Source organism: Gallinula chloropus, assembly GCF_964237585.1.
Source record: "Gallinula chloropus genome assembly, chromosome: 3".
Lineage (NCBI taxonomy): Eukaryota > Metazoa > Chordata > Aves > Gruiformes > Rallidae > Gallinula > Gallinula chloropus.
The window spans coordinates 121,560,864-121,576,474 of record NC_140087.1 but is presented as its reverse complement, the minus strand read 5'-3'; the positions used below and the strand labels follow the sequence as shown (position 1 = coordinate 121,576,474).

Below are 15,611 nucleotides of genomic sequence, written 5' to 3'. Positions count from 1 at the left end.
GAGCTGCAAAGGCTCCTGAGGGAAAGTCCTCAAGGACTTTGTGTGCAGGACACTGGTGTGGCAGCAGTGACGCCTCAGAAGGGGCCTGTAGGGCCAGAGCTGGGGAATCGGGGCCGGGCAGCACAGCTCCATGGCAGGGAGAACAGGAGGGGTGACACAGAGTGATCAGACCCCAGGCTGGGTTGGGTGGGAAGGGACCTCAGACCCCCACAATGTCAACCCTGCCATGGGCAGAGACACCCCCCCACCCCCAGCCCAGGGTGCCCCCAGCCCCATCCAACCCGGCCTTGAACCCTGCCAGGGATCCAGGGGCAGCCCCAGCTTCTCTGGGCACCCTGTGCCAGGGCCTCCCCCCTCCCCAGGAAGGATTCCTGCCTCCCAGCCCCTCTCCATCCCCCTCCTGCAGCTGAAGGCCGTTCTCCTGGGCCTGGCCCTCCCTGCCCTGGGCACCAGCCCCTCTCCAGCTCTCCTGGAGCCTCTCCAGGGATGGGAAGGGGCTGGGAGCTCTCCCCAGCAGCAGCCTTCTCTTCTCTGGGCTGAGCCAGCCCAGCTCTCCCAGCCTGGCTCCAGAGCAGAGGGGCTCCAGGGGCCTAAAACAGAGATCTGGTTTCCATGCCATGCCTGAAAAGCTTGGACAAGACACCAAACCCTTTGCATTCCTCACTTTTCCTTATATAATCTTGGGACAGTAGCTGCTGAAGGCAGCGTGAGCGTCACAGGGGTAGAGACAAGCCCTAAGGCCTTGATCCAGCAGAGCCCTACAGGATGGCTACACTGAAGCTGGACGTATCCTTGGAGTAAGGCATTGCTCTGTGTAACAACAGAGCAGGTACTGCCTCCCTTCAGAGCCATGGGTGTTGCACGTGTCTCCATATGAACCAAAGTGGCCATTCCGAGACCTAATTAACTTAATTTATTGTAATTTACTATTGATTGTAATTGAGCTAATTTACTTTAATTAATCCAGAATTAAGCCAGAGCTTGGTCACATTTTACTCTCCCATTTCCAGGATTACTAATAAACTCCAAAAACCTCACCAGTTTACCAGGAGGGAGAACTGATTCACCTCACACAGACGTGGAGCCAGTAGATGTAATTTCAGGGCTCAGGTCATCACCTTAATTACGTGTTTCTTCTATTTTGGTGCATTGTTGTTCAGCCTCCTGAGCTTGGAGCTCCATATATATATATAATAACCCTTCTCACCTCTTCATTGTTGGCCATAATATACTTTATTCTCACCTACTTGGCTCATTGATCTATTTTAAGAGCTTCATTTTAATTTGACTTGCTGAATGTTTGCTTGGGGCACTTGTTCTTTCAGCAGAGTCTATTCTTCTGAGGATTTACTGAAAGATTTGAGCGTGAAGGCTCTTGATTTGGACTTGGCTAAAGAAGAGTGTTTTCACAGGTCTTCATTTCAGGAAGGTTTCCCAATGCTATTTTAATAATAAATGGAAATTAATTTTCAATTGTTCCCCATGAGTAATATATATATATATATATATGTATTTTTCTCTATGCATCAGCCTACTATAACCTAACCTTTATTGTCCTGTGGAGTTGCAGTCATTAATGGCCCAGCCTACCAGCAGGCTCATGCATCAGATGAGATCTACTGAAATCCAGACAACTCTAAACTCAAGAGAAAGAAGAGCCTATTTTCAAGTAATGGTCTAGGAAAGAGTGACACAGCAAGACAGGCTACCCCAGGTTTTTAACACAAAGAGAAGTGCTGCCAAGAAAGCATCGTGCAAGGGTGTGGAGATCTGTTCTGGGCTGGCAGCACCAAGGTGTAACCTCCTGGATTCTACAGACTCATGGGTCAGGCTGTCATAGAATTGTGGAATTGTTAAGGTTGGAAAAGCCCTCCAAGATCATCCAGTTCAACCAGCCCCCTCCCAGCTCTATCACTCACTAACCATGTCCCTGAGTACCCCATCCAACCTCTCCTTGAACACCCCAAGGGACAGTGACTCTACCACCTCCCTGGGCAGCCCCTTCCAATGCCCAACTGCTCTTTGGGAGAAGAAATGTCTCCTCATTTCTAACCTGAACCTCCCCTGGCACAACTTGCAGCCATTCCCTCTCCTCCTGTCGCTGGGTATCTGTGAGAAGAGGCTGAGCCCCAGCTCCCCACAACCACCTTCCAGGGAGCTGGAGAGAACAAGAAGGTCTCCCCTGAGCCTCTTCTTCTCTAGTCTGAACACCCCCAGCTCCCTCAGCTGCTCCTCATCACACGTGTGTTCCAGCCCCTTCCCCAGCCTTGTCACCCTTCTCTGGACACACTCCAGGACCTTGATGTCTTCTTGTCTCTTGCCTGTTCTATCTGCCTAGGAGGGACCAAGGGAGGGTGGTGAACCTGGCAGCCCTTGGCAGCAGGCAGTGGCTTTTAAAATTCTTCCCAGGGCATTTTGTGGGGTGAGAATTCAGTACCCACCAACCCCCCCCCACCCCCCAGACATCTGCTGATGAGTGTTTTGTGTCGGCTCAAATGCTTCCTGGTGATGATTTGGTAGAGAAATAACAATGTCCCTTTTAAACTGTGGGCAGCCAACCGAAGGAGACGCCTGTATCCACACTGCTCAGCCCTGTGCTGCTGGGAGCTACAGCTAAAAATTCCCACTGAGGTCGTGCAGGAGGGTTTGGGCTTCGTGGTGGGAGTCAGACCAGGCACTTGGGTCATCCTGACTGGGGGCTGCAGGTTGAATAACTTCAAAGAGCACATAAATTTCTTAAAATCCAGGGAAAGAAAATGAAATTTGGCTGGTTTTTACCCTGAAGGGAGAATCCCTCACTTCTGGACTGACACTGGACCAGCTTTAGATATGAAATGGGAAACTGTGGTGGGGTGAAACCACGTAGGGGCACTCTGATCTAAGGAAGCCTTTGGAGATTGGCAATTGCAAGTCACAGGCCGAACAACTTTCATTACATTTTCTGTTCTGAAACCCTGAGTGAGTGTGTTTCCTTGCAAACAGGCTGTATTTGGGTCAGGAGAATGCCTCTCAGCCTCGGGAGACAATGCCTCTCTTTTATGTAAACCTTCTTTAGCTCCACTCACATGTGTTCCCCAGCTCTCATCGCTCTGGAAACAGACTTCCAGGTCTGCAACCCCCCCTGATACGCTTGTGAGCACGTCCTTCTTCTGGCAGTTCTTTGTTGCTGTATCTACAAAAGCTCAGCCATGGGATGTTTTTCTGGAAACCCGACTTCCCCAGACTCCTTTCATGTGAGGATGGCCTATTTCACCAGGGCTGAGCACAATGAATCCTCAGTGTTAAGACCTTGGGGCTGCTGGGTCACAGAATCCCAGAATCCCAGAAGGTTAGGAGTTGGGAGGGACCTCAAGAGATCATCCAGTCCAACCCCCCTGCCAGAGCAGGAGCACCCAGACTGAATCCCACAGGAACACATCCAGGTGGGTTTGAATGTCCCCAGAGAAGGAGACTCCACAACCTCTCTGGGCAGCCTGGCCCAGGGCTCTGTCACCCCCACAGGGACAAAGTTCCTCCTGACATTCCCATGGAGCTTCCTCTGCTCCAGCTGCACCCGCTGCCCCTTGTCCTGTTGCTGCCACCCCTGAGCAGAGCCTGGCTCCAGCCTCCTGACTCTCACCCTTTACATACTGACAGACATTGATGAGCTCACCCCTCAGTCTCCTCTTCTCCAGGCTAAAGAGCCCCAGCTCCCTCAGCCTCTCCTCATGAGGAAGGGGTTCCACTCCCTCCATCACCTTGGTGTCCCTGTGCTGGGCTCTCCCAAGGAGTTCTGTGTCCTTCTGGAGCTGAGGGGCCAGAACTGGACACAACATTCCAGGTGTGGTCTCCCCAGGGCAGAGCAGAGGGGGAGAAGGACCTCTCCTGACCTACTAGACAGAGCTCAGGCTCTGCCTGATGAACAGAGACCAAAACTAAGAGCAAATCACAGCGTTCCAAAGTTATGAAGAGAGAAACCAACCGTTGGGATGAGACTCACACGTCCCTAAGAGAATTCAGAGACCACCCCTGGAGCAGCCAGGCATGGGATGCTTTGTGTCCTCTTCCTGCTCACACAACCTCCCTTACAGATGGGCAGCAAACATGCCTGGCAGCCTACTTACCACCAGGAGCAGTTTCACACTTCCCCAAGTTAAGGAAAAGCTCGGAGTGACAAGGATCCTGGGTGCAGGTGACACTGGGCCCCAGGGATGTCATTCCACGCCGGTGATACTTGCCAGTGATTTTGCCCTCTGGAGCTTATTAGATCCACCACCCGCTCTCTTTTTCTTCTCAGCTGCCTGCCAGCTCAGGTCTGGGGTCTCCCCTCCTCCCTTCTTTCTCCTGCAAAATAGGACAGAGTAGTATTAACAAGTGGAGTTGACTCCCTGAGGGGAAGAAAAGGAAAATCCCTTATGATATCAGCCCCCTGCAAAGACAGGGTTTAAGAGAATCCAGTTTATCCAGCACCTGCAGCAGATCAAGGGGGAACAATCAAGGCACCCAGGCTCAGCAGAGGGTGGCAACTTGCTACTTTTAAAGCTGTGAGAACTTTATAGCCCTCAGACAAATGCCCTTAGCTCAGGGCTTAATGATTTAAGCTAAATTCACATAACATGTTGCAGCAGCCTTGGGGAATTCAGAGAAAAGCAAGTTTAGCTACAGCAGTTTCACAGGATCCCAGAGTCACCAGGTTGGAAAAGCCCTTTAAGCTCCTGGAGTCCAACCATCCCTGTCCTGTGCTGCCCCAGATCTCTCAGCACCTCATCTCCCCCCTGTTAAACACCCCCAGGGGTGGGGACTCAGCCCCCTCCCTGGGCAGCCTGTGCCACAGCCCCACAACTCTGCCAGGGAAGAACTTTGCCCTCCCAGCTGAGCTGACCCTGCCCTGGGGCAGCTTGAGCCCATTGCCCCTTGGCCCATCTCCTGGCCCCTGGCTGCAGAGACCATCGCCCACCTCTCTGCACCCTCCTGGCAGGGCAGGGGAGGTGGGGAGAAGGTCTCCCCTCAGCCTCCTCTTCTCCAGGCTCAACACCCCCAGCTCCCTCAGCTGCTCCTCAGAGGATTTGCCCTCCAGCCCCTTCCCCAGCCTGGTTGCCCTTCTCTGCACTCGCTCCAGGACCTCCCTGTCCTTCTGATGCTGAGGAGCCCAGAACTGGACCCAGCACTCCAGCTGCACCCTCCCCAGTGCCCAGCCCAGGCGCACAATCACCTGCCTAGATTCACTGGTCCCAGGCTGGCTGCAGATTCTTTTTAAACACTTCACTAATGGCCAAGAGAGAAAATTCAATCCCAAACATGATCACAGAGACCAAACTGGTCACCTTTAGATAGGACACAGACCTGGCCTTGTCAATGAAGATGTCAACCTCTTTGGCTGTATTCTAGTGTCCCTGCTGATGGTGTGAGAGCATCCTACAGGTCAGCACCATGATCTCACTTCAAGCTCAGGAAGGTCCCATCCCTGGAAACACTCAAGGCCAGGTTGGTCAGGGCTCTGAGCAACCTGGTCTGGTTGAAGATGTCTCTGTTTGTGGCAGGGGGTTGGACTAGGTGTCCTTTAAAGGTCCCTTCCCACCCAAACCAGTCTGGGATTCAATGAAAATATAAGGAGTAAGGATGAGGCTGCAAAGGAAAAGGGCATCAGAGCCGAGATGCGGGTGGCAGGTCTCTCCCTCCCAGTACTGAACCGGGTGTTCCTCACCCCACTGCCCTCCCTGAAGGAACATTTCTCATTCCCACAAGCCTGACAGGCAGAGGACACCGGGCTGGCTATTCAGCAACATGAAAACCAAGAGACAAGCCTTAGGATTCAGGAGGACAGCAGAACCCCCATGCCCTTCGCACGCAAGCCAGACCCTTTTTTGTCAGCAACTGGGCCCAGGCTGCTGACAGAACAATTACTGAAAGTAATTATTTGCTCGTTGGGTAAACACTCCAGCACAATCTGCATCTGTTTTTAGAGCCAGCCTACGTCCATAAATTACCAGCCTGAATTAGTGCTGGCTTCCAGAAGCCTGAGCTGGGCTGGGGGGTGGGGGAAGGAGCTTGAATTCTGGCTGAGCTGTTGTCATGAGAAGTAGGCAGGGTGCTTTCTTCAGGCACAAGGACACAGTCTTGGCAGGGGTCCATCACCAGGCTGGAATGGGAATTCATTATTCATGATAAAGCAGGAGGCAAGCCTTTTGATTTATTGGCAGCAAGCAGAGCAAACACCAGATGCCTTCCAGCAGTGCATGGACTGACAGGAACGCCCTCCTGGGCCGTTTTAGGCAGACCTGAGTCCTAGAGAAGATGTGCCAGGTTCCATAACCTTTCACTTTGTCTTTGCCATATGGCTTTGTGCCCAAAGAGACATGGCCATCCGTGGTGGTCTCTTATTTGTGGATGAGTAAAAAACTACCTGGGCAATTCATAGGATCACAGAGTGGTTTGGGTTGGGAGGGACCTCAAAGATCATCAATTCCCAACCCCCTGCCATGGGCAGGGACACCCTCACTAGACCAGGCTGCCCAAAGCCCCATCCAACCTGGCCTTGAACACCTCCAGGGATGGGGTTTCCACCCCCTCTCTGGGCACCCTGTTCCAGTGTTTCAGGCAGAAACCAAACCAGACCTACCAGAAATCATCCTTCTGACAAACTGCACACGTAGGTGCAGCGACACCCAAAGTCCCAGCTGTAATTCTGCTGTGGGATTCTGATAACCCCTTCCAGGCAGTTTGTAATTCAAGCCCTGTCTGTGTCTCTTCTCTTCTCTGTCACCCCCCAGCTCCCTCAGCTACACGACTCTTAATTTCACCGCTCAGCGACCGCGCAGCTTTTCCCACCCCATTCCACCTAAAGGAAACCACCTCTCAGGGACACACTCAGGGACCCCTGTCCCTTCCTCTTCGTTTCCAAAGGGTGGATAATGGCAGGACAAGGGGGCTGGAGTGAAGCTGGAGGAGGGAAGTGGGAGAGGAGAGACTGGGGGGAAGTTCTTTGCAGAGAGAGTGGTGAGGGGCTGGAAGGGGCTGCCCAGAGAGGGGGTGGGTGCCCCGTCCCTGGGGGTGTTCAAGGCCAGGTTGGCTGGGGCCCTGGGCACCCTTGTGTAGCTCCAGGCCTGGAGGTTGGTGTCCCTGCCTGTGGCAGGGGGTTGGAGCTCTGGGATCCTTGGGGTCCCTTCCAACCCAGACCATTCTTGTTCTATGATTCTGTGCTGCAGTGATGCTCATCACTGAGGCTCTTGGGTGCCATTCAGTTTTTAGAGCACCAGCTCCTGCTTTTCCAAGCAAACAGCAAAAAAACCCAGTAATAAAATCCATACCAAAAAATCCCAGACAAGTCTCAATTATCACCCAGCTTGCAAATTAACAGGGATCTGCCGTTTTCTGGGCAGTACCCAGCTGTGAGGGTTCTTCTCCACAGTGACATGAAGCACCAGCACTGTTCAGTCCAAACCCTCCCTCAGAAAATCTAATTGTTTCACTAAGGTAAATACCCAATTAGCACCTTATAGCCCAAAGTGGATGTTTCCTGTTATCTTTAGTCTTCCTTTGCCTCCCCTCCCCTGCACAAGGGAGAGTTGACTGGAGCTGGTTATGCTTCCCATGGTTCACATATTTTTTTGGCTAAGCAAGGAGCAGTGGTGTCCAGAGGAGGCCCCAGAAATGATCCAAGGGCTGGAGCAGCTCTGCTGTGAAGCCAGGCTGGGAGAGCTGGGCTGGCTCAGCCTGGAGAAGAGAAGGCTCCAGGGGGACCTTAGAGCCCCTTCCAGTCCCTGAGAGGTGCCTGTAGGAAGCTGGGGAAGAACTGTTCCCCAGGGCAGGGAGCCATGGGACGAGGGGGGATGGGTTAAACTGGAAAAGGGGAGATTTAGGATGGGTGTCAGGGAAAAGTTCTTCCCTCTGAGGGTGGTGGGCCACTGGCACAGGTTGCCCAGAGAGGTGTTGGAGGCCCCATCCCTGGAGACATCCAAGGTCAGGGTGGATGGGGCTCTGAGCACCCTGCTCTAGTGAAGATGTCCCTGCTCACTGCAGGGTGGCACTGGATGGCCTCTAAAGGTCCCTTCCAACCCAACACATTCTGTGATCCTGTAATTCTAAGTTCACAGCAGTGAAGTCCTGACACTGCTGTGGGATCATGAAGCTAATGACTTTCCCCCAAAGGCCAGCAAAGAAACAGCTCACAACTGACATTAAATGACATCAGCATGAACACCCTTCCACAGTGAACAGGAAAGTTCTCCCCTCTCTTTGGACAAAAAGCAAGTGTAGAGTGAGCCCCAGCTCAGCAGAGACTGTAACCACATCCAAAAGCTGGGAAAAACTCCTAAACTCTGCAAAATTTAACCTGCCATTAGGCAGATGAGCTTTGATTCAAAGAAGGTGACTAGTCTCACACGTTGCTTTGATGACAGCATCAGGAATTCCTGAGATGGAATCTTGTCTGTTCACAAAGGGTTTTCTCCAGGTTGGGTTTTCCTCAGTGCAGCACAACTCCAAGGGCAAGAATGGCTGGTTGGCTCACAGCTTTCCAGCCCATCTGCTGGCCTGCAAAGTGGTCTCTGCAGTCCTTCCCTCCCCAGCCACCACTTTGCCTCTTCTTCTGTGTCTATTTATACGTGACCTCAAGAACATACTCCTTCCCCTCTGTGTGCATTCAGACTGGAGTGAACCTCATTTCCTCTCCCCAACTGCCTTTGCAACAGGCTGTGGTTTGGGAAATGACTCCTATTGTTTCAGGAATCTGGTTTTACATAGATTTCATTACTCCTGACACTCATTTGATGTGAAGAGGGGTTGTTATGCCCTTGAGCTCAAAGAATTCATCAAATCTGAAGAATGATGATACCCAACACAGCCTGGGGGGGCAGAGATTTTTATCTTGGCTCTCTCTTCTATGTTACAACCCTGCACGCTGGTCAGGCAGGGTCTGCCTGAGCCTGCCAGCTGCAGGGAGGGCAGATCATCTTGCACAGCATTCATGAGAGGCTCCCTCACTCAACCAGCTAGAAGTTCACTCACAGTTGGCTGAGCACAGTCTTCATCTGCCATCCAGAATGAAGTTTGGTGACACAGAGGGGCAATCTGACCACTTTGCCATTGACAAGCCCTTGTGCTGCAGACAGGGAGCTGGGTGAAGCACTGAAGACTGAACCCCACTGAACTGCCCAGAGCAAAGGATGGAGAAAGCCACATTTAATCAGGATATTAGGAAGCATTTAGTTACTGAGAGAGTGTTCAAACCCTCAAACTGGGCTTCCTGGAGAGGTAGTTGATGCCCCAAACCTGTCAGTGGCCAAGAGGCATTTGGACAACACCCTTAATAACTTGGTCAGCCCTGAACTGGTCAAGCAGTTGGACTAGATGATCGCTGCAGGTCTGTCCAACTGAAGTAGCCTAGTCTAGTCTTGTCTAGCCTATCTAGACCCTTAGCAGGAGGACTTCTGGGACAGGGCTTCAGAGGGGAATTGGTCAGCAATGTGTCCACACAAAACAAGCACCCAAATATTTGTGTCCAGTTCTGGGCTCCCTGGGATCAAACAGCCAGGGATCTCCTGGAGAGAGTCCAGAGGAGGGACAGAGATGCTGAAGGGCCTGAAGCATCTCCCCTGGGAGGAAAGGCTGAGGGAGCTGGGGCTGTTCAGCCTGCAGAGAAGAGCCTGAGAGGGGATCTGATCACTGGGGATCAAGAGCTGAAGGGTGGGACCCAGGGGGCCATGGGCAGCCTCTGCTCAGTGTCTGTGGGGACAGGACAAGGGGCGATGGGCTCAAGCTGGAGCCCAGGGAGTTCCCCCCAATGTGGGGAAGAACTTCTTCCCAGTGAGGGTGAGGGAGCCCTGGGACAGGCTGCCCAGGGGGTGTGGAGTCTCCTTCTCTGGAGAGATTCCAGCCCCTGTCCTAGGGACCCTGCTTGGGCAGGAGGTTGGACCCCATGGGCTCTGGAGGTCCCTTCCATCCCCTACAGCTCTGTGAGTCTGTGAAATACCATTTTGTGAGTGGGGAGCTGGGTCAGCACCTGAAATATCATACCTGTGCTGCTGAATAATCATTACAGAGGAGACTACACACTAGCAATTACTTTCAGCTTAAGTGATATTAAGGGGAGATCCTTGATAAACAAGTAAATCTCAGAGAATTCCTCTCTCTCCTTGCAGTAATCCTCTGTAATTACAGATAAATGCCAGATTTGCTGGCACACTCAGCATTAAAACATTCTCCATCCCACAAATGGATAGATGCTCAAATCTCACTTAGGAGAAGAAAACAGTGTGTTTACTGTATCATTAGCAACTCAAGAGCTATTTGCATCTGGTTGTCAGCTGCATCTGTGGCTTAGTGCTGGAATGAGTGACTTACACACTCTTCACAGAAGGATGCTCCCACTTTGGGTCACATCCAGTGCAAAGGGAACCTTAAACCCCACAGAAAGCTTTGGGAGCCCCTAAACAGAAACATTTAGCACAACTGAAAGATAACATCAGGACACCCATTAGCAACAAGAGAAATATTTAGTTGAAAGCCTCAAAGAACTTGACCCAAAAGGTGGTGGAGTTTGGAAACACACCACAGAAAGAGGGTGAGGTGGAAACTGGGGAGCTCTTTGAAGTGCTGCAGCATCCAAGGCCGAGGGGACGCGGATTAAAAAGTGATTCATAAAAGGCTTTAGCTCAGACACTGGGAACTTTGTGGAACACCCTGGAGGAGTGGTAGGTCCAGCAAAGTTAATCACATTGAGAAAGAGCCTATGTGAGTGCACAAGTGCTTAGCCAAATAATCGCTCAGCTGGGGAAATTCGTGGCTGGATGGTTCCTGTGCACAGGGCTAAACTCAGGTCTATCCATTCTTCACCTAAAGGACAACCTGGAGACTTTAATTGTGGCACAGGTGGTTCCCAAGGTTTTTCTTGGTGAAGAGGAATCTCCTCTGCTCTGCACATTCGGTTGGGTGAGAGTCTGAGCCAGCTTCTTGCCAGGCACTCACACAGGAACTAGGCAACGGTCAAGCTAACCCACTCCTTGTTCTCCAGGCTTGGATTAAGGATAGCTGGTGGCTAAGAGGGCTAATGGGATCCTGGGGGGCATCAGGAGGAGTGTGGCCAGCAGGTCAAAGGAGATGATCCTCTCCCTCTGCTCTGCCCTGGTCAGGTCCCACCTGGAGTGTTGTGTCCAGTGCTGGGCTCCCTGGGATCAAACAGCCAGGGATCTCCTGGAGAGAGTTCAGAGGAGGGACAGAGATGCTGAAGGGCCTGGAGCATCTCCCCTGGGAGGAAAGGCTGAGGGAGCTGGGCTGGGTCAGCCTGGAGAAGAGAAGGCTGTGGGGGGACCTCAGTGCAGCCTCCCCGTCCCTGAAGGGACCCCAGGAACAGGAGGGGAATGGGCTTGTTAAAGGGCAGAGCCTGGCAGGACAAGGGGCTGGAGTGAAGCTGGAGGAGGGAAGGGGGAGAGGAGAGACTGGGGGGAAGTTCTTTGCAGAGAGAGTGGTGAGGGGCTGGAAGGGGCTGCCCAGAGAGGGGGTGGGTGCCCCGTCCCTGGGGGTGTCCAAGGCCAGGTTGGCTGGGGCCCTGGGCACCCTTGTGTAGCTCCAAGCCTGGAGGTTGGTGTCCCTGCCTGTGGCAGGGGGTTGGAGCTCTGGGACCCTTGGGGTCCCTCCCAACCCAGCCCATTCTGGGATTCTCTGATTCTATGACAGCCGTTAACCCGCTCTGCCCATGCTCTGTGCTGCAGGGCCACAAAGCAGTGCAGCTGCACCTACAGCTGGACCAAGATCAGTCCAAGAAGAGCCAAAAGGGCAGCAAAGTTGGTTTGCAACCAGGATGCTGAAGTATCAGGCTTGCAGGAAACAGAAAGGAGGAGGGAGGAGATGAAGCTCTTACGCCTGCCTGGCCTGCTCGATGGGGTCGTAGTTGTCGAGGTAGTTGAAGCGGATGGTGTCTGTAGGGTGCCTGTCTGATGAACGCCATGGTGGGAGCTCTTTCTTCTCCTTCTTTGTCTTCCTTCCTGCCATAGAAGGTTTTGCCTCTGGAGTGATGCTTCTCACTGGCTGCACGTCAATAATTACAAACTCATCCTTTGAAGGGGTCTAAGAAGAGATTGAAAGAAGAAAAGGAATTTCAGCCCATCATGAAAAGGAGATGGATTTTCCCTAACTTTGGGCTTCTGAGAATTGGGTATTAACTCAGAATTTATCCTTCCAGGCTCCTCTGTGGTCAGTGGAGAGAAACAGGCACCCAGACAGTGCACATCATCGCCCATGGCCCAAAACCTGTCTTAAGATGAGCTGAGCTGCTCTTGAGATGCATCAGCTTCTCTCTGTTGACCACAGAGAATCTGTGGGGGAATTTGGTTAAAATTGGAGGGTTGAGTTTTGAATTCAAGATGAAAGTATCCCACCCTCACAAACCAGGCAAGGAAGCTCAGGAGAAAGCTTTCTACCTCCCCAGAACAACCCTGCCACCTTTAAAGAAGAGAGGTAGAGACACCACCAAGGGCTACAACAGGCATAATGGGTGAGGTTTTAACTCACCACCAGGAAAACTGACTGAAATGTCTTCAGGGGTGGTGCTGGGTACCCCATCTCTGCTAATCAGACTCAGGCAAGCCATCATATGCTTTATAAACTGGGGAAAAAGAGAGGGGAAAAAATCCAATGGGAAATTTCAAGGATTACTCTAGAATACCTTGAAAGAAGGGTGAGACCTTGGGGATGGCACCTTCTAACCAGTGTTATATTTTCACTCCCCCCCACCATGGATGGGTGATGGGAAAGTGCAGTGCATGGCAAGAGGAGTTTAGACTCTAATTTAAAAGCCTTTATTAGAGGGAGATTACAGAAAGATAAAGAGGCAAAGGGGTTAGGACCATCACTGGCCCAGTTTCCCACTGGCCCCAAACATCTCCAGAGGTGGTAGGTATGTACCTTTGGTCTTGTGACATGCAGCTCCTTCACCATCTCAATGTAATGTTTCTTCCAGATTCCTTGCTCAAAGGGGGTTGGGGAGAAGTTGATGTACCAGCCAAAACGCAGGCATTTCAGCATCCAGAGCTGATCCAGTTCAGACAGGTACTTCCAGTACCAGCTCACCTGTGAACACCCAGGAAGTTGAAAACCTTTGGATTTCAAGCATCTGAGACTGCAGCTAGAGATCCCTGTGCTGTGGATGTCATTCCCCCCAGTCCTTAAAATAGCACAGATCTTCAGCACTGTCTGTGCTTGATTTAAACCTTTAATTAAACCTTTTAAACCATTCACAGAGTCACAGAATCCCAAGGTTGGAAAAGACCTTTGAGATCATCAAGTCCAACAATTCCAGGGCTGATCCAGATCTCTCAGCACCTCATCTCCCCCCTGTTAAACACCCCCAGGGGTGGGGACTCAATTCAAGGTCTTCATGACATGCTCAGTGCCTGTGTTAGCTGATCTCCAAAAATCACAGGCCAAGAGGTTGGGGAAGGGGCTGGAGGGCAAATCCTCTGAGGAGCAGCTGAGGGAGCTGGGGGTGTTGAGCCTGGAGAAGAGGAGGCTGAGGGGAGCCCTTCTCCCCACCTGCCCTGCCCTGCCAGGAGGGTGCAGAGAGGTGGGCGATGGTCTCTGCAGCCAGGGGCCAGGAGATGGGCCAAGGGGCAATGGGCTCAAGCTGCCCCAGGGCAGGGTCAGCTCAGCTGGGAGGGCAAAGTTCTTCCCTGGCAGAGTTGTGGGGCTGTGGCACAGGCTGCCCAGGGAGGGGGCTGAGTCCCCAGCCCTGGGGGTGTTTAACAGGGGGGAGATGAGGTGCTGAGAGATCTGGGTCAGCACAGGACAGGGATGGTTGGACTCCAGGAGCTTAAAGGGCTTTTCCAACCTTGTCATTCTGTGGCTCTGATTCTGTGAAGAGGAAAGATTTCAGCTGATCTGGGGCAACTTTCTGGGCCAGAGCACTTGGAGTAAGCACTTTGTTTTCACTGAGAAAACAGCATCAATAAACTCCTCAATTCTGACAGACCCATTTGCTCCCTTCTGCTGCTGCTACTCTCCATCTCAGTCACCTTGTGTGCAACGCTTGTTCCAGCATAAGGAGATGCATCATCTATTGGCACTGCCTTGCTTATAGTAGCAGCTGGCCAATGATGTGAGACACTTAGCACTGGGAAGACCTTTCTTCCTAAGTCATTTCCTAACCTGTCTTCTCCCTGTCTGTGAATGAATAGTGTGAGTTGCACCCATTTGTCCAGCTCTGCAGCCCTCAGCACAAGAAGGACATGGAGCTGTTGGAGAGGGGCCAGAGGAGGCCACAAAAATGACCCAAGGGCTGGAGCAGCTCTGCTGTGAAGCCAGGCTGGGAGAGCTGGGCTGGCTCAGCCTGGAGAAGAGAAGGTTCCAGTGGACCTTAGAGCCCCTTCCAGTCCCTGAGAGGTGCTGTAGGAAGCTGGTGAAGAACTGTTCCCCAGGGCAGGGAGCGATGGGACGAGGGGGGATGGGTTAAACTGGGAAAGGGGAGATTTAGGGTGGGTGTCAGGAAAAAGTTCTTCCCTCTGAGGGTGGTGGGACACTGGGACAGGGTGCCCAGAGAGGTGGTGGAGGCCCCATCCCTGGAGGCATCCAAGGTCAGGGTGGATGGGGCTCTGAGCACCCTGCTCTAGTGAAGATGTCCCTGCTCACTGCAGGGTGGGACTGGGTGGGCTCTAAAAGTCCCTTCCAACCTTACACATTCAATGATTCTATGATTTTCAAGAAACCAATGATGCTGCACACAATGGAAAGCACTTTAAGAGAACATAACTTTCACAAAGTACCAAGCCTCCCCCTTGGGGGACAAATTAGACTTGTAAAGTGTCACATTTTAAATGCCAAGTACCTACAATTACTGTTTGCTTTTGTAAATCTTGGCCAATCTGGCTTAGTTTAGGATCTGTGGAAGGGTGGCATTCGGTCTCTTACTAGCATTGCTGTGTGTTGGGTACCAAGTTGCCCCAGCAGAAGACATCCCTGCATCAGGAACACCACTGGGATGTCCTTGCTGACAGCTAGGGCTGTTTTCTTCTTGCATGACTTGCTCAGCTTTTGGAACCTTAATTACATGTTGGCTTCTTGTTTACCTGTGCACATCGACAGAGGCTCCGTGGGTCCAGGAAGGAGAAGATGTACAAAGAGAGGACTCTAGGAAGCTTTGTGGTAAAATCTAGAGCCTCAGTGGGGACTCGAGCCTGTAGCTGCTTGGCACAGAATTTCTGCTGTGATGGGGAGCAGTGTTCCAACAGGTCCAGCAGAATCCTCCTCCTCTGACCATCTGTCCACTTGTCAAACTGAAAAAAAGGAGTTTCAGGTTCTGAGAAACCGGAGATTCAGCTTCTCAGAATAGAAGGACACGTTTAAGGGAAGGGAAAATGCAGAAGCAGCAGCTTCTGGTGACTCATTCAAGAGCAAAGCACGTAGGAACTGGGAACAAATGGAGAGGCTACATTAAAAGAAACTCTAAAGCCACTTAACATATGATTTATAATCCTCAAAGGATCCAGGATGACCTAGTCTAGGACTCAGTCATGCTCAAAAGGCTCCTTGCTCCTGTGACCAGCTCTGAGACTTGGCCTTGCTCATGGAAAGGAAACTCAGATGTCTGTTTACAGGATGAGGCACCCCCCATTACACTGAGTTCACTGCTGATTCCTCATCTA

General features: G+C 51.9%; 1 protein-coding gene across 1 annotated transcript in view; it reads right to left on the bottom strand.

The window, feature by feature from the left end:
- Window positions 1-15,611, bottom strand: part of FBXO16 (F-box protein 16) — a gene marked incomplete at both ends in the record, with an annotated part of 33,495 nt that overhangs the window by 5,001 nt on the left and 12,883 nt on the right. Inside the window, 4 exons of the mRNA XM_084261189.1 lie at window positions 4,218-4,323; window positions 11,837-12,042; window positions 12,880-13,044; window positions 15,036-15,242. Coding sequence (XP_084117315.1) covers window positions 4,218-4,323; window positions 11,837-12,042; window positions 12,880-13,044; window positions 15,036-15,242 — 684 coding nt within the window. The remainder of the gene's footprint in view (window positions 1-4,217; window positions 4,324-11,836; window positions 12,043-12,879; window positions 13,045-15,035; window positions 15,243-15,611) is intronic.